The 19,050-nt window shown below is 33.1% G+C and overlaps 1 protein-coding gene and 1 pseudogene across 1 annotated transcript; both read left to right on the top strand.

The window, feature by feature from the left end:
- The first annotated feature begins 1,064 nt into the window (after positions 1-1,064).
- LOC141423053 (transcription factor E2F3 pseudogene) lies at positions 1,065-1,578 on the top strand (annotated as a pseudogene).
- A 9,458-nt stretch (positions 1,579-11,036) lies between these two features.
- LOC109698528 (olfactory receptor 5K3-like) lies at positions 11,037-11,984 on the top strand. The gene has a single exon (XM_020182814.1). It carries the CDS (start codon positions 11,037-11,039, stop codon positions 11,982-11,984), a length of 948 nt encoding a protein of 315 aa, XP_020038403.1.
- The last annotated feature ends 7,066 nt before the right edge of the window (positions 11,985-19,050 follow it).

Raw genomic sequence — 19,050 nt, forward strand, 5'->3', positions numbered from 1 at the left:
TAATGAACATCTACAGAGTTTTTCATTAGCAGCTACAGAATGCACATTCTACTCACAATCCCATAGAACTTTCTCCAAAATATATCACAATTTAGGCCATAAAACAAGTCTAACGAATATGAAAAAAACAAAATTATTTCATGGTTTTAACACATCATAATGGAATAAAATTAAAAATCAATACCAAAAGAAACTATACAAACACATGGAGATTGAACAATGCACTTTGGAAAGATAAGTGGACCATTGAAGAAATCAGAGATGAAATAAAAATGTTCTAGAATTTAAGCAGATCTACAATGAGTAATGACATTGAAGCAGCATAGAGACTCCCAAACAAAGAAAATCTCAGGACCAGACATATTTAATGCTGAATTATACCAGCCCTTTACAGAACTATGCAAATACTCCTAAAACTATTACATAAAATAGAAAGGGAAATAATCCTACCAAACTCTTTCCACAAAGCCACTATCACAGATGCCAAAACCAGATAATGACAAAACAAAAAAGAAAACGATGGATCAACGTTTTCTCAATAAAATACTAGGAAAACTGACTTCATCAACACATTTAAAAGATCATACAACATGATCAAGTTGGCTTCATCCCAGGTATGCAAGGTTGATTCAACGTATGCAAATCAAAAAAAAAAAATAGAACATAAATGAAATCAGGACAAAATTCATATTATCTCAACAGATGCAGGAAAAGCCTTTGACAAAATTCAGCATCCCTTCATGATAAAATCCCTGAAAAAAAACTAGAAATAGCTCTCTCTCTGGGACCCCTGGGTGACATTTTCACACATATATGTGGAGGATGCGCCTGTGACTGGGAGGAGGCTACAAAAAGGAGTGCTGGAAGGGGAGGAGGGTACCCACTTCCTCCTACTCAACTACCCTCTGGCCTGAGATGGTCCTGGTGCCCTCACACCCACCCTTGGTGCCACCACCAGCCCAAACCCCTCCACCAGCACCCACGCTCAGCCAGTGTGGGTCCTCTTGGCCTTCCAGACTTCCTCTCTAGCCAGCCCCTCCACCTCTCCCAGACTGGTTTCGGACATGACCTTACAGCAGCAGGCAAAAGGAATTCTGGAGCTGGGTGAAAGTGGCCATTGGTTCCTCACAGATGGATTGAAAAACTCCAAGGGCAAAGGAAGTCCAGATAGTCCAAAAACTCAAAAATCTCCCTCAGGAAAAAAAACGTGGTATGATACATCACTTACCATGCTCACCAAGAAGTTCATTCAGCTATTAAGTCAGTCACCTACTGGGGTCTTGGATTTGAACAAGGCAGCAGAGATGCTGAAATTGCAGAAGAGAAGGATTTATGATATCACCAATGTGATGGAAGGCATCCACTTCATTAAGAAGAAGTCTAAGAACAATGTCCAGTGGATAGGCTGCAGTTTGTCTGAGGATGAGGGCATGCTGGCCCAGTGTCAAGACCTATCAAAAGAAGTGACTGAGCTCAGTCAGGAAGAGAAGTTAGATGAACTGATCCAAAGCTGCACCCTGGACCTCTGAAGATTCAGAGAATCAAAGGCTAGCTTATGTTACATATTAAGACATTTGAAAAATGTTCTACCCCTTGACTTCCTGTAATCCTACTCACTCTTTCATAGTGAAAGAGGAGTTGGTTCTGGCCAAGACTCTTCTACCCCCAACACAGTGGGGTTCTTCCTAGCTTAAGGAAGTGCCCCTGATAGAATGCCATTCACACAATGGGATGTCTTTCTCCCTCAAGGCCTTTCTATCTGAACCCAACAAGGCAACCTCATAACTCTAAAGGAACACACCTCTCCAGCAACAGACCTCAAAGGAAAGGAAATCAATGAATTAAAACAAAATTCAAAATAATGGCTTTTCCCTTGGTACTTCCTATTATTGCTTATACTCTCTCTTCAACAAAATTAGAGATAAGGGCAGAATAGTTTCTGCCTGGTAGCGAGGGGTAAGGGGGGGGTAAGGGACCGGGTGGGGGGAAGGGGGGGAGAAATGACCCAAAAAATGTATGCACATACTAATAAAATAAAAATTAAAAAAAAATAATGGTTTTTAATGAAACCCAATTAAATACAAAAGAATGCAAAAAATTAAGGTAATTATTGTCTGAGTAATAAATTCAGCAAAAAGACAGAGATCATGAACAAAAAACAAATAGAAGTCTTACAGCTAAATAACTCAATAGAGGAAATTTAAAATGCAATTGAGAGTAACAACAACAGACTAAATCAAACAGAAGCAAGGTTTCTGAAGTACACAAATCTGTATTGTAAAGAAGAATGAAATGTCATTTGCAGGAAAACAGATGGAACTAGAGATCATCATTTAAGTGAAATAAGTAGGACTAAGAATGACAAATATCACATATACCCTCTCATATGCAGAATCTAGACAACAAAATGAAAAGATAAAAAGAATGACATGAGTGTAAAACGGGGTCTGTTAGGTGAGAGGGGGAAGACAAAAGAAGAGGGTCATTAGGGTCCAGTTATATGCATACTGTATATGCATGTATGAAAATGTAATAATCAATTAAAAGTTACTTAAAAACAGGGTGGGTTAAGAAAGATTATATAGAGTGTGAATTCTATGAATGTAATAAAACAACTTTGTTAAATGAATAGACACTAAATAAATAAAATAAAATTTTAAAATTCAATCAGAGGAAAGGAAAAAAAGGAAAAGAAAAAATAATGAAGAAATTCCCAAAAGTTTACAACACACCATTAAGTGACCAAATGTATATATTCTGATGTTCTAGAAGGAGAATGAAAGGAAACCCTATTTAATAAGTAATAAATAATGGCTGAAATTTTTCCAAATCTTGGGATAGATACACACATTTGGGTCTGTATATCAAATGACAGGTCCATAAATTCAAATTAATCCAAATAAATTCAACCAAAAAGAAAAAACCCTAACAGATGCCTATTACAGTTGAAGTGTCAAAAGCCCAATACAAAGATAAGTGCCAAAAACACCAAGAGAAAATCAACAAGTCACATATATATGAGCTGCTATGAGGCTAAAAGATTTTCAAGAGAAAATTTACAGACGAGTAAAAAGTAGAATGATACATTCACAGTTTTGAAAGAAAGAATTTTCCACCCAAAGCATTATATCCAATAAAACTGTCCTTCAGAAGTGAAGGAAAAATAAAGTCTTTTCAGATAAGTGAAAGGAGGGAATTTTTCACCATACAGGTTAATCTTTTAAAAAATGTTTAAGAAAATCCTTCATTAGAACTGAGAAGATAGTAACTATCATTAAAAAAAATTATATGAGAGCATAAAAGCTACTAGTAGAGAAGATACAAAAAGTGAATGTGAAACAAAGAAAAATCATCAATGAAAAAAATCATCAAATCACAAAGAACAAAAGAGAGAAAGAGGAAATTAAGAAAAAAATAACAAAATGACAGGTGTAAATATTTTTAGTTGTGATAAAATGAACATTAATTCCAAAACTGAGAACAGACAGACAGAAAGTCACTGTGTAAGATTGAAAAGGACAAATTCAACCAAAGTAAATAACAACTTAAAAATATAATGTGACTTAACACTAAAGCACACAATTACAGAAAGCAAACACAATTAGATCCAAAGAGAGGAATAAATACTAATATAATAATAATAGAGGTTTTCATGCACACTTTTTTTTATGAACAGATCTTCCAGACAGAAAATCAAAAACAATAGAAAGAACAAAACCATTGGAGTTAAACGCTACTATAAACAAAATGGACCTTGCAGACATTTATAGAACATTTGTTGCAATAGCTACAGAAGCATGTGGGATTTTTCCAAGATAGATCATATGATGGCCACAGAATAAATCTGAACAAATTTATAAAAATGAAATCATATCACATATATTCCATGATGAAACAAAATGAAAAAATAATAAGGGGATACTTATTAAAATATACAAATACATGAAAAGTAACTAAATGCAAATCTAAAGGATTAATTGGTCAATGGAGAAATAAAATTTAAATTAAAATATCTCATGAAAATGGAAATACAACATACCAAAACCTTAGTACTATAAAAGCCATACTAAGAGTGAAGTTAATAGTAAAAATGACTGCATCAGAAAAGAAAAGGGAAGAAAGATTTCAAATAACAATATAATGATTCACCTTAAGGAACTAAAAAAGCAAGATCAAATCAAACTAAAACTAACAAAAGAAAGGAAATAATAAAGATCATAGAAATAAATTGAAGACTAGAAGAGCAGCAGACACATCAATGAATCAAAATATTAGTTTCTTGAAAATATGAACAAAATCAACAAATCATTAGCTACACTAAGAGAAATGACTAAAAAACAATATTTAAACAAGAAGGCATTGAAAACAACACTGAATCAGTAATAAAACAACTCCCAATAGAGAAAAGCCCACAACTAAGTTTTACCAACCATTCAAAGAAAAACTAACAATAATTCTTCTATTGCAAAAGTCAAAGTCAGGGAACTCTTCCAAAGTGATTCTATAAGGCCAACATTACTTTGATACAAAATTAGACAAGCTACAAGAAAACCATTAAGCAATAGACAAGTATCATCGATAAACATTGATGTAAAACTTCTCAATGAAATTCTGGCAAACTGAATCCAACACATCAAAACGATTACACATCATGACCAAATAGCATTTAATCAAGCTATGCAAGATGGTTCCACATATGCAAAAAAAAATTGTAACACATCAATCAAGAGAATAAGACAAATATGATTGTTGCAGTTCACCACAGAGAAGTTTAACAATCTTTAAGAAAAAAACACAAAATTTTATATTAAAAAAATACATCAACACAATAAACAATATATACAACAAATACTTATTTGACTTCATAGTTAATGTTGAAAAGCTGAAACTGTTTCCTTTAAGAACTGATATAAGGCATAATGGTCACTTTCACCACTGTTTATCACTATAGTGCCCACCAGAGCAGTTAAGCAAGAGAAAGAAATAAGGTTAATGCAAAGAGGAAAGAAGAAATTTATCATATCTTTATTCACAGGTAACATAATTTTGTATGTACAGAAACCTAGATATTCCACCAAAAATTGTATTGAATTGATTAATTAATTCATTAGTATTGCAGGATAAAAATCAACATACAAAAATAAATAATATTTTATGCCAACAACAAACTTGAGAAGATAGATCACAGTTTTGACAAGTGTATAATGAGATGGAAATTACAGGATGAAAGAAGATGAAGGACAAGGACAGAATCCAGGGAACCAAAAGCATCATTGAAGAAAGGGGAGAAAAAATACCTAGCACAGAAGACAGAGATGAAACTATTAGGAAGAGAGGACCAGTAACTATTATCACGGAGGTTGAATGTGGGACTTTTGTCTATTACCAAACACTACATTTTGGTTATGAAGCTAATTCGATATTCTTTATAACGACACATAAAGTTGATTATTACTTTATCAAAGTAAATTATGTGGGCAGAAAAGAAAAATGGAAGCATTTTCAAATCTAACTCTGCATTTCTCCTATTTCACTTATGTTTCCTTATATCATGTATGTAAGCTTCCGCCAATCTGTTTCACTATCCAATTTTCAATTTTTGTCTGCTTTTTACAATTTACAGGTTTTCACTCTCCCCACTCCTATTCAACATAGCCTTGGAATTCCTAGCCAGAGCAATAAAGCAGAAAAAAAGAAATAAAAGGGATACAAATAAGTAAAGAAGTAGTCGAACTATCCTTATTTGCAGATGACATAATCTTATACCTTAAAGATCCAAAATACTCCACCAAAAAAACTCCTAAACACCATAAACAGCTTAAGGAAAGTAGCAGAATACAAAATCAACTTAACAAAAATCAGTAGCCTTTCTATATACCAACAATGAACAGGCTGAAAAAGATAAAGGAAAACAATTCCATTCACAATAGCCTCAAAAAGATTCAAATACCTAGGAATAAACTTAGCAAAGGATGTGAATGACCTCTACAAGGAAAATATAAACCATTAAAGAAAGATATTGAAGAAGACTACAGAAGGTGGAAAGATCTCCCATGCTCGTGGATTGGCAGAATCAACATAAAAGTGACTATACTACCAAAAGCAATCTACATGCTTAACACAATTTCCATCAAAATCCCAATGCAAAAAAAAAAAAAGCAATGCTGGAGGTATCACAATACCTGTCTTTAAACTATACTACAAAGCCATAGCAATAAAAACAGTGTGGTACTGCCACAAAAACAGATATGAAGACCAGCATAGAGGACCCACATATGAACCCATGTAGCTACACCCACTTAATTTTTGACAAAGGTGCCAAAAACATATGATGGAGAAAAGATAGCCTCTTCAACAAACATAGCTTGGAAAACTGGATGTCTGCCTCTAGAAAACTGAAACTAAATCCATGCTTGTCACCTTGTGCAAGTATCAACTCAAAGTGGATTTAGGACCTTAATATCAGACATGAAACCTTGAAGCTATTACAGGAAAGAGCAGGGAATACACTGGAAGCAATAGGCATAGGCAAGGACTTCCTCAGTAGAACACAAGTGGCTCAGCAACTAAGAGAAAGAATTGACAAATGGGACTACATGAAATTAAAACTAGTCTGCACAACAAAAGAAATGGTCTCTAAATTGAAGAGGACACCCATAGAATGGGATAAAATCTTTGCCAGCTATACATCATACAAGAAATTGATAACCAGAATATACAGGGAGCTCAGAAAATGAAATTCAAACAAACAAAAAATCAATGACCCAATAAAGAAATGGGCAACTGAACTGAATAGATCTTTTTCAAAGGAAGAAGTACAAATGGCTAAAAAAAAAAATGAAAAAAATGCTTACAATCCCTGGCCATAAAGGAAATGCAAATCGAAACCACACTAAGATTCCATCTCACTTATGTTAGAATAGCCATCATCAACAACAAATGTTGGTGAGGATACACAGACAAAGGAACCTCATACACTGCTGGTGGGAATGTAAGCTAGCAAAACCACTGTGGAGAGCAGTATGGAGGCTCCTTAAAAAACTAAAAATAGATCTGTCATACAATCCAGGAATACCACTCCTAAGGATGTACCCAATAGAATATGAGTCAACTTACTACAAAGGCACCTGCACATCCATGTTTATTTCAGCACTACTCACAATAGCTAAGCTATGGAAACAGCCAAGATGCCCCACTACTGATGAATGGATCAAGAAAATGTGGTATTTATACACAATGGAATTTTATTCAGCCACAAAGAAAAATGCAGTTTTGTCATTGGCAGATAAATGGATGGAACTGGAGAACATCATCTTAAATGAAGTTAGTCAGGCTCAGAAGGCCAAAAGCTGCATGTTCTCTCTCATATGTGGATTATAGACCCAAAACAAATGCAGGTCACACTAAGGGAAGGCCACTCACAGGAGGGATAGGGCAAGGGAAGGAAACCAACAACTTGAATGAGGATCATATGCTCACTATACAGGAATGAATATAGAAATTTTAAACTGGCTGGGGCCACCATGAGAAGGGGAGTAGGGAGGAGTGAAGAGGACTGGTAGAGTTGAACCAATTGGGGTAGTAAATACATATATGCATGGAAACAACAAACTAGCAAAAACACCATGTTTCTCTTACTATCTATTATGCTTTTTCTCTACAAAGTTGGAGAACAGGAGGGCAAAACAGGTTCTGCCCAGGCTGGGGTGGGGCGGAGTGGTTGGAACCAGTTGGAGGGGGGATTTAGAGGATAGAAGGGTAGGAGGATAAATATAGTGCAAATAATGCATACATATATATGTACATGCAAAAAAGATATCTGTTCCAGGAATCAGGGGAGGGAGGATGAAAGAGAGCAATGGAGGGGGTAAATTGAAGTATGTTATATTTGATATATTTTAAGAACCTTTGTAAATACTACAATGTAACCCCAACCAGCACAACAAAAAATAAAATAAAATTTTCAGAATTTTTTCATGAGGACCCCCAACTACATTTTCTCATGCTCACTATGAGTTATAACTTAACTTACTCTGCAAGGATAATCTGAAATGATGTTCCACCAGAAATCTTTCTGTATTCCTCCAGACCTCTATTCTTCCAGGTTTTCCTTCTTTATGTATACTTATATTACATATTCATCACTTTCTATATCACAGCCTGAATTATACTCTAGTCAGGAATCTGTATCTTTCTCTCTGACTTGACTATGAACTCCATAGCAGGAGTCATTTCTAAATTTAAGAAGTTCTTTTCTTCACCTTGTTCCTCACCCTATGCATTGTCTTTTCCAGTACCCTTTGTATATATTTAGGGAATGAAGACAATGAATATGTATTGAGCGTTTAGTTCAGTTTGCTGCAAAGTATTCAAAAGAGAGATGAACTGTCAATTTTATTACAAGCACCTAGGAAAGTTCTCATGAAGGAGTTCGTACTTGAGTTCAAATAAGAGCAAGATGAGATAGCAAAAGAGGAAGAAGTTATATGAGGAAAATATTGCTATTAAGTTAATTGAAGCAAATACTCAAGAAACAGTAAGTTTATGGCAAAGTTACCTGATATGTACAGAAGAAAACAATATGACAAGATGCAGATGGACTATGGAGGATTCTGGATTCTAAAATAGGAAAATAGATCTTTTTGAAAACTAGTTAGGTATTATTATAAATTTTTGAGTAGTATCCTTAGCAGAAGTATCATTTTCATTCATTCAACAAATTTTGAGCACTTCAAACACTTTTCAGAGTGCTAGAGATACTGGAATGAACATACTGAAAAAACCCCTTCTCCTAAGTCATAGTGATAATGGTAGGGATGGGGAAACATTGACCAACTGTAAACATACAAAAATAAACAGAGCTTAGTGGAAAATGGTATGAAGTGAATTAGTGGTACGAAGAAGAAAAAACAGCAGTGTAAGAAAGGTAGATTATAAGTGATATGAAAAAAAAGACTAGAGATATCAGTAATATCAAATTTTCATGTAGTGTGTTATACGACACAGAGATAAATTCAACTCACATAGTGAAGAAATTGATGAACATGGTTGAAACTACTACACCTTATAGTTTCCTCTCGAACACTAATTATTTTTATAAAGTATATTAATTCTACTTTATATATATATATATATATATATATATATATATAGTATATTAATTCCAATGACGGGGAGAAAACAGACAGAGAGTATTTGCTGCTTATTTTGTATTTTAAGCAGAGAATGATGAAGAAAATTGTGCAAAGTAGTTACCCACAAATCAGAAAGATGATCTTCAAACAGACTTTAATGAAGGTCATTTTCTGTAATCTCATTGTCTCATAGGGCATCTTCAATTAATTTCAAGTGGTTTATATTTTTTTAGCACTTTCTCTCTCCACAGAAGTACACTGATGTTAGTATAGGGAAATCCCTTTAGGATTTTGTAGAACATAATAATTTTGCTGTGTGAGGAAATAATTACTAACAGTGACCTGTAGGTTATCTAAGATGTTTTCATTATCTTAATCCCAAATGCTTTTAGAGACCAAGATACATATAAATGTTAAAATTCATAGACTTTTGCCATAAAGCAAACAATGCACAGATCTTCTCTGTGAAATACAGGTAATACAATTGAATTTTAACAAGTGTAAATATTTACTTCCCTAAATTATTTACCATGTTTCAATATTCCTAAATTTGAACTTCTTTCACATTTTCCTAGAACTACTCAAAGTTAAGACTATGTGATTTTAGGATTAGGTACAATATTGTCATTTATCTGATTTTTCTGAATATTAGATAAAATTTCAAATTATACAGATAAAGTTATCAAAATTTGTGTTAACAGAGACATATACATTGAATGTAATTTCTAACAACTAACTTTATGACTTATATTTGATATTAAAGATTTAAAAATTTCTACTGTTTGCCTTTTGATGTTTGATTATGGAAATAAACCCACTTTACCCACAGATTTCTCAGTCAATATGTCCTTATGGATCACTTAAGTAACAAGAGCAAACAACTATTTGAAGCCAAATAAATTTCAATTTAAAATATTACTAAGATTTAAATGATATTCACTTTTTATAAGTGTTAAAAACTGAAGTTTAGCTGGGCACCAGTGGCCACAACTATAATCTTATCTACTCAGGAGGGCAAATATACCCTATCTCAAAAATACCCAACTTAAAAACAAGGGCTAGAGGAGTAGATCAAGTGGTAGAGCCCCTGCTTAGCAAGAATGAGGCCCTGACTTCAATCTCCAGTACAACAAGCACCAACAACAAAAAAACTCTGAAATATAAAGATAAGGCTATTTTCATTTGCTTTATATTATTACATAAAGCAGATAACCTTATAAAATTTTCAGAGGAGACAGAAAAATAGGAGAAAATTTCCATTTAAATTAAAAAGATAGGAAATTTTCTTTACATAAATTTTTTTGAAATTTTTTCTTATAAATTCTGCAAAGCCAGCTGGGGCAAACAGTTCAGGAGACCCTATCTTGAAAAATCCTATCACAAAAAAGGGCTGCTGGAGTGGCTCAAGGTGTAGGCCCCGTGTTCAAGCCCCAGTACTATAGGGAAAAAAAATACCCTTCACTATGACAATGTATAATAGTCTTCCTGGTTTAAAGAAATCACACATTTACAGAAAAATTGGTTTTGAATGTGTTTTAGGGATGTTTAAAAGACTGACACTGAAATTACCTGGGAAAAATGAATCTAATGTGGGTATCCTAAATTTTTATGTTATCCTTCCATAAAAATATAAAGGTACACATTTATACTTTAAGTATCCACCCTCTAACTACCAAAATATCTTTATGAATTCTGAGAGTCATTTGTAGAGGCCATAGGTGTTGACACTAGGAGAACTAATGCTCCCCAAAAGTATAGGGAGCTGTGTTCCACAGACACCAGAGGATCCTTAAGGAAACTCCTTTACCAGTTATAAAAGAGAAAAAATTAAAATAATAAATTATACACTCTCAATTAGACTCTTCTATCTTCCTAATTTTGTTCTCAATAGAAAAGCTAAGGATGACTGAGGACAACTTCTCCTTGACACCTGAATTCATCCTCACAGGATTTACAGATCACCCAGACCTGAAGAGCCTGCTGTTTGTGGTCTTCTCTGCCATTTATCTGATCACCATGGTGGGGAATCTTGTTTTGGTAGCCTTGATTTACATGGAATGTCGTCTTCATACACCAATGTACATCTTTCTGGGAAACCTGGCTCTGATGGATGCTTGCTGTTCCTGTGCCATCACTCCCAAAATGTTAGAGAACTTCTTTTCTGAAGACAGAAGAATTTCCCTCTATGAATGCATGGCACAGTTTTATTTTCTCTGTCTTGCTGAAACTGCAGACTGCTTTCTTCTGGCTGCAATGGCCTATGACCGCTATGTGGCCATTTGTAGCCCACTGCAGTACCACACCAGGATGTCCATGAAACTCTGCATTTGTATGACCACAGCAGCCTATATAATTGGAAACCTGCATTCCATAATTCAAGTAGGGCTATTATTTAGGTTAACTTTCTGTGGGTCTCATCAAATCAATCACTTTTTTTGTGATGTCCTTCCATTATATAGACTCTCTTGTGTTGACCCTTATATTAATGATTTGATGATACTTATCTTCTCAGGGTCAGTTCAAACTTTTAGTATTGCTATAGTCCTGATATCATATTTGTATATTCTTTTCACCATATTCACAATGAAATCCAAAGAAGGAAGAGGCAAAGCCTTATCTACCTGTGCCTCCCACTTTCTCTCTGTGTCGATGTTCTATGGTTCTCTGCTCTTTGTGTATATTCGACCCAATGCACTTAATGAAGGGGATAAAGACATATCTGTCGCTGTTTTTTATACCCTAGTAATCCCTTTATTAAATCCTTTCATTTATAGTCTAAGAAATAAGGAAGTAATAAATGTTATTAAAAGAATAAGGAAAAATAGACAGTTTTGTAATATTCCAAAATAAATATCATCCGACTTGGAAAAGCGATTTCAATTTGATAATACCTTTTTTAAAAAATTGACAGGTACTGAGAAAGTAGCAAATGTTATTTTTTGGTCCAAAATGTTAAGTTATGGAAACATGATGCTGTTTGAGATAAATTAACTCAGAAACTTGATATTCTGCTAAAATATGCTTAGAAATCTAAGGTACTAGGACCCATCAGGAGTGAAGTAAAAAAGTTCTCCACTGGTGTAACAGTTTATTTAGCCCAAAATTTTTAAAAATTCATCTAATGTTATGGATAAAGTGAGTACATATAAAAGTAGTTGGAAAATTTCTCAATCCCAAAGTATAATCTTAAAGTTTCAGGCACATTCCAAATTCTCTAATATTAATCTCTTTTTAAGGAGCACCGTTTGTGGGAAGTAAACGGTTTTCTTGAATGGGATCTTCAACATGACTAGCAATTTCCAAAGATTATGTTTGAATTGGTATTCATCCTAAGTAGTTATTCTCTAATGAAGAATAGTTTCATATTTAGAATTAATCATTTTCACCTTCAAATTCTCTGACCCAGAAAATCTAATCCTGATTCATTAGTCTGTAGTTTAAAATTATGCACTTCATGGTGGAATTCCTATGTGTTTTAGTTTTTATGCAGTTTTCTTATTTGTCTATCATGTATGACATTGTATTTACTGAATATATACATTAATTCAAGTTTTTTCTCACTTATATCATTACTTGTTTTATTGGTCATTAGGAGTAACAAAAACCTGCATTGACTTTAGTGGAAAGTATTGTTACATTCATAGTATTAACAAAAGATAGAGATGTTGTTCAAGTATAAATAAGACAGAAAATAGTGAAAATCATAAATATCTAAAAATATTTTACTGTCAAATAAATGTACAAAGATACAAAAAGAATAATTCACTGAAAATGTACATCTGCTATGCACTAGTCTAGAATTTTCATGTAGACTAATTTCCACCTAATTTGACATTCTTTTCTACTTTTTTGAAAAAAATCTTCATGAATTGAAATACTGTCCAAGCTCATAGAGGTGAATGCAATGCATCTAAGAGTTTTGGTCAATACTACTTTTCTTCCACATGGATTCATGATTCAAAAAACGGAAATTATGGCACTACTCTTAGGTTATTAAGTTACTTCTGAATTACATTGTAGCCTGAAACAATGGAAATTTGATAGCAACAGCAAAACAGAAATAAGGGTAAATACAGTCAATGCTAATGGAGATGAGTGAGTTATTGAGAATGGAAAATGACAGGGGATATGAACAATGGGTCTGAGCCAGAAAGTGGCAACCTGTTGCAGAGAGTTCTTTGTGAGTATGGGAGAAGTGGTGGATCAGGTACTGGGAAAACAGTGTCACATCAGCAATTTGAATTTATTTAGAGATAGATATTGGAGTCCTCCTGGCAGCACAATAATATGGTTGTGTATTTTGGAAAACGCAATTGGCAATTGATTGATTGGAAAGTGCTTAGAATGGAACAAACTTCAAAAATTCACATATCAGCAGATGAGAGTGGACCTTGAGCACAGATAAAGAACAGTGGTTCACACTAATAAGCAACATTTTAAATTTAAACTAAGCAGTTCATAATTGTTGTATAGTAAAATGAAGTCCTACCTTGTTCCTGGATCAACCATCTCACATCTTATGTTATTGGTACTGAAAGGATGCCTGACCTATTTGGGCATTCAGTAAGTGTTTTCTATAAAGTGTTTTTAATATAATTATGCTAGTTAATATATAATGGATTTATTACTTTTATTTTGACTATTAAGTTTTAATTTTTCTGTTTTAATTTCTAACATGGTAAATGCTTATAGATACAACCTGCACACACAAAAGAAATTTAAGGTTTTACGTATGTTTTAAGAGTATTAGCGAATCAAGAGACCAAAACTTTGAGCAGCCCTGAATTAATTGGAAGATGTACACCATTGTGATTTCATTTACCTTTACTAACAATACCAAGATTTTAGGTTAAGTGTTTCTGCAGCACCCACCCCTAATACTTAGCAATGCTGAATCTCCAACATCTGTTGATGGAAGAATATATGACTTTGGGACCTGTAAGACAAACCAACGTGATTTTTCTGGAAGTTTCTAGGAAATTACTTTCATTTATTTAAGAATTCCACAAAAAATAATATTTCTGTCTCTGAATATCACAATATTTAAATGTGAGATGGCTCACAGCCTACTTCCATATGGACATAAAAACAAAAACCAACAGATAAGGACATTGTCAGCACTCAAACAGCACAGCAGAGTGAACCACAGAGTAACAGACATAAAATGTCTGGAATGAGCCATCTCTTTTATACTTTAAGCTTTCATGGACAAGGTGTTTTATTTGCAAGTGATAAATATTTATTGCTATATTTGTGTTCTTACCTATCTCTTATACATGTTCCTTCACACTCTGAATTATTCCTCACACATTCATTTACATTTTAAATAACATTTTGGTGGTAGCCATTTCACTTTTGTCACATCTATTAAATCTTTTACTCACATTACTATATTTTAACTTTTAATAAACCCACTTTTAAAAACTGAATAACAGAGAAATTTCATAATTTCTCCTCAGAGATTAAAAGATTCAGATCCATAATCCAGAATTCAGGCAATCCAGCTGCACAATCAATCATACTAACCACCAAATCATGCTATGCATTGCATAAGCAAAGAATAGCATGATGAGAAGACTTCAAGAAGCTCAAGTATTGAGTGGCAGAGATACAGGACAGAGATTCAAGAGAAAAATACATTTTGCCTGCAATTAATTCAGAAAAATGTTAAGTCTATAGAAAGGCTAGCTAATCAGACAATTAATATCAATATTCATTTTTAACTAAAGTCTTAAACAATTGTTAAGCATTTATTTACATTGGACAATTTTTAGCAATTTGCTAAATTTGCCCATCTGCATATGTGAAAGTATATACATTGAGACAGACATCTATATACACACATATGCACACACCCATATATATATATATATATATATATATATAGTGTGTATATCATGCCATCTTACCAATAAATACCTCAACATATATCTAATAGGGCAAATGTACTTCCTTACATAATCATAATTATCATCCCCAAGAAATTTAATGTCATATAATATACACTTCATATACAAATTTTCCCAACAATACAGAAAAGTATCCCTAAAGTGATTTTTTTTTCATCTAGGATATGATTAAAGATCACTACTTACAGTTATATCCTTTTTTACTCTTTTTCAATCTAGCAGAATTTTCTTCTTTTTTTTCTTTTATTACATTTAAGTTTTCAGTGTTTCATAAGATATCCTGCAAAGTATACATTTTTCTGATGCTTCCTCATGACTAGATTTAAATTAAATAATTATACTAATAATAGGTTTGCTAGTCTATGTGCATTGCAAGAAACCTAAAACATCACTGCATCTGGTTACAAGCCATGCTAAATTTGATATATTGATTAGATAGTGTCCACCTGATTTTTCTATGGTCAAGATAACTTATTTGTTCAAACTAAAATTTAATTTACATGGTGATACGTCACTATGTTAATTTCCTATTTCCCAGTAGTTTTTGAGCAGTGGCCATAATATCCATTGACATCCTCTTTTTTCAAGTACTGGGGATGAAATACAGGATTTGTATTGGATAAACAATCACTTTACAAATAAGCTAAATCCACAGCTCCACTGATAATCCTTGCTTGAATCCAATATAACATTTGAATTTAACATTACATTTGGATGAGAAAATGGTGGTAATTTTGCCATTTGCAGCTTGGCTTTGCTCTGAATATGAGAGTTTTACCAAAAGCCTTTTCCTTCGAGTGAATTTTTTAAAAAATTAGAATACTCTCAGATTTATTTTGAAAACACAAAATGTAGAGTGTCCCCATATATCACACACCACACTCATTACTATATTTTATTGACATCTTGCATTAGTTTGGCACTTTGTGGTAATTACCCAATAATGATACATTATCATGTACTGAGGATCATACTTTATTCAGATTTCCATAGATTACCCCTAATATTATTCTGTTACTGGATTCCATCCGGGAGGCCACATTACATAGCATAATATTTGTCTGGGTTCCTCTTGATTGTGACAATTTCTCAGTCATTCCTTATTTTCTAAGCCCTTGTAAGGTTTGAGGAGTACTTCTCAGGCATTTTTTAGGTTGTCCCTCAACTAGTATTTCTATCATATTTTTTCTCATATTAGACTGATTTTGAAGATGAGGACAGCAGAGATAAATTGCCGTTGTCATCATGTTGCATCACTGGCTTATGTTAATGTCTTTACTTATAACTATTGATAATAGTAGACCTTGACTACCTAGCTGAGGTCATATTTGCTGGCTTTCTCCTCTGTTAACATACTCCCTGCCTCTTCACTCTTTAGAATGAAGTCCCTATACACAAGCAAAGTTAAAAAGTGGAGAGTAACACATCACCTTCTTGAAAACAAAATAGTTTACATATGATTTGGAAATCTCCACAGGAAAATTTTTCATTTCCTTCACTTACTTACTTTCTCCATCACTTATTCACATCACTATGAGCTCATTTATTCAATGCTATAGATTAAATCCAAATATTAAATTATTTATCTGGTTGGTCAAATCATCCCATCTTTGGATATTGGGAGCTGTTTCCATTGGTACCTGTATCCCTGCCCACACAATATATCATTGTGTGTGTAAGGTGACATATTTTGCTTGTTTGGGGGACCTTTTTGACAATTTTTTTCTGGTGCATATTTTATATGCCTTGTCCCATTCCTAGAAAAAAGCCATTTCTTTATGGGGCCCTAGTAACTTTTATTGGAGAATGGTGTTAGGAAACAAGAGCTAAGTGATAGGCGTGCTTATTGTTTCTCCAGTGTCGTTGCTTCTGGCCATCTCACAATGTAAACACGAATGTGTATGCTTCCCTTGGGCAGCATGTTTTATTTTGAATGCCATTAGAATTTAAATTTTATTTCAGAAATCTTTTTATTTTTTAATTTGAAATTTACAAGCATTACATTCCTGGAATAAATTCCATTTGGTTGTGATGAACAATTATTTTTATATATTGTAGTATTGGATAATATTATTTTTGAGACTTTTGCATCTGTATTCACAAATGATCTGTACTTTTCTTGTGATATCATTGTCTAATTTTTTATCAGTATAATACTGGCCTTTCTGAATGAGTTGGAAGATTTACTTCCTTTACAACTTTGTGAAATAGCTCATAAAGGATTGATGTTAAATCTAAAAATGTGATTAACTGGAACATTTTCCTTTGGGTAATTTTTTAAATTATAAATCAATTTCCTTAGTTGATTTGGTAATACTCAGATTTTCTATTTCTTCGTGAATCTGTTTTGGTAATTTGTGTTTTTGTAGGAATTTGTCCATTTTAGACGTTACCTAACTTGTTAGCACACAATTTTTCACAGTATTTTTATACATTAATTTCTGAAAATTTTATAGTAATATTCCTCTTTTCATTCCTATATTTAATAATTTAGGACTTCTGTCTTTTTGTTAGCTTACATTGATTATACAAAGGACTTTCATTGTGATATTTCTATATCAAATTCAGTCCCTCTGTCACTCTTTCTTATTCCCCCATCCATGTTTTTAAACAATTTTAATGGGTTTCATTATTCTATTTTCATATACCCATATAAAGTACTATGATTTTAATCTTCCTCCCATAACCCTCTTTTTTCCCCTACCACCTCCCACTGGTTCCCCTCCTCAAACATTTTATACTCATGTCATTCTTTTTCTTTTCTAATCTAGATTTTGTATATGAGAAGGCTCATGTAATGCTGTACTTCTCAGTCTTGCTTTTCTGTTTAACATGATCTCCAGTTCCTTCCATATTCCTACAAATAATTTTGTTTTTCTTTTTGACTGAATACTACTCCTTTGGTGCATGTGCCATATTTTCTTTATTCATTTATGAGTTGATGGGCACTTGGGCCTATTCAATAGTTTGGCTCTTTGAATAGGGCTGCTATAAATATGGGAGTACAGGTATTTCTATTGTATACTCACAAACATTCCATCAGATATATGGTCAGGACCGTGATCACAGGATCATATGGTAGTTCTGTTTTTAGTTTCTTGAGGATCCTCCATACTGACTTCTACAGTGGCTGCACTAACTTATATTCGCAGCAACCATGTATAAGGGTTTCTTTTCTATGCACCCTTGCCAGCACTTGTTGTTTGTTTTCTTGGTGATAGCCACTCTAACTTGGGTGAGAAGGAATGTCAATGTTGTTTTGATTTACATTTCCTTTATGGCTAGATATTTTGAATATTTCTTTATGTATATATGTGCCATTTGTTTTTGTTTTTTCAAGTTAATAGAAACAAGTATTTATTAAGTAATTTTTAATAAAAAAAAATTAAAACCCCATAATTCTCTTTATAGCAAATAGTTCAGTGCTTTAGCCATCATAACTTAAAGGCCCTTTATCATAAAATACAGGGCTTGAAATTTTAATCAAATTGAATCTGTAATCCCTGTGACTTCCCTTCACCTACATAACAAAAGATTGTAGTAAAATTATCAAGTACTAAATGATGTTGGCAATTTATCATTCTTATTTTGTGCTTTTTTTTCAGAAATTTTTTGTATGTGTGCTTTTTCTTAACAGTACACACACCTAATATATTTCAGTTCCTTGGTTTATGTGCTTCTTTTGAGAACTATCCAATTTATTTGCCCATTTTTAATAGAATTATTTATTCTTTCAGTGCTTAATTATTTGAGATCTATATAGATTCTGAACATTAATTATTTGTCTGATGAATACCTTGCAAACATTTTCTGCCATTTTGTAGGTTGGCCCTTCATTCTAGTAATTTCCATTGATGTGTAGATGCTTTTAAATTGGTGCAATTCCATTTTTCAATTCTTGCTCTAATTTCCTGAGCAACTGGGATTTTATTTAGAAAGATGTTGCCTATACCTATATCTTCAAGTGTTTTCTCTAAGTTTTCCAGTAATTTATTTTTATTTGATTT

The sequence above is a fragment of the Castor canadensis genome, chromosome 5 (genome assembly GCF_047511655.1).
Source record: "Castor canadensis chromosome 5, mCasCan1.hap1v2, whole genome shotgun sequence".
NCBI lineage: Eukaryota > Metazoa > Chordata > Mammalia > Rodentia > Castoridae > Castor > Castor canadensis.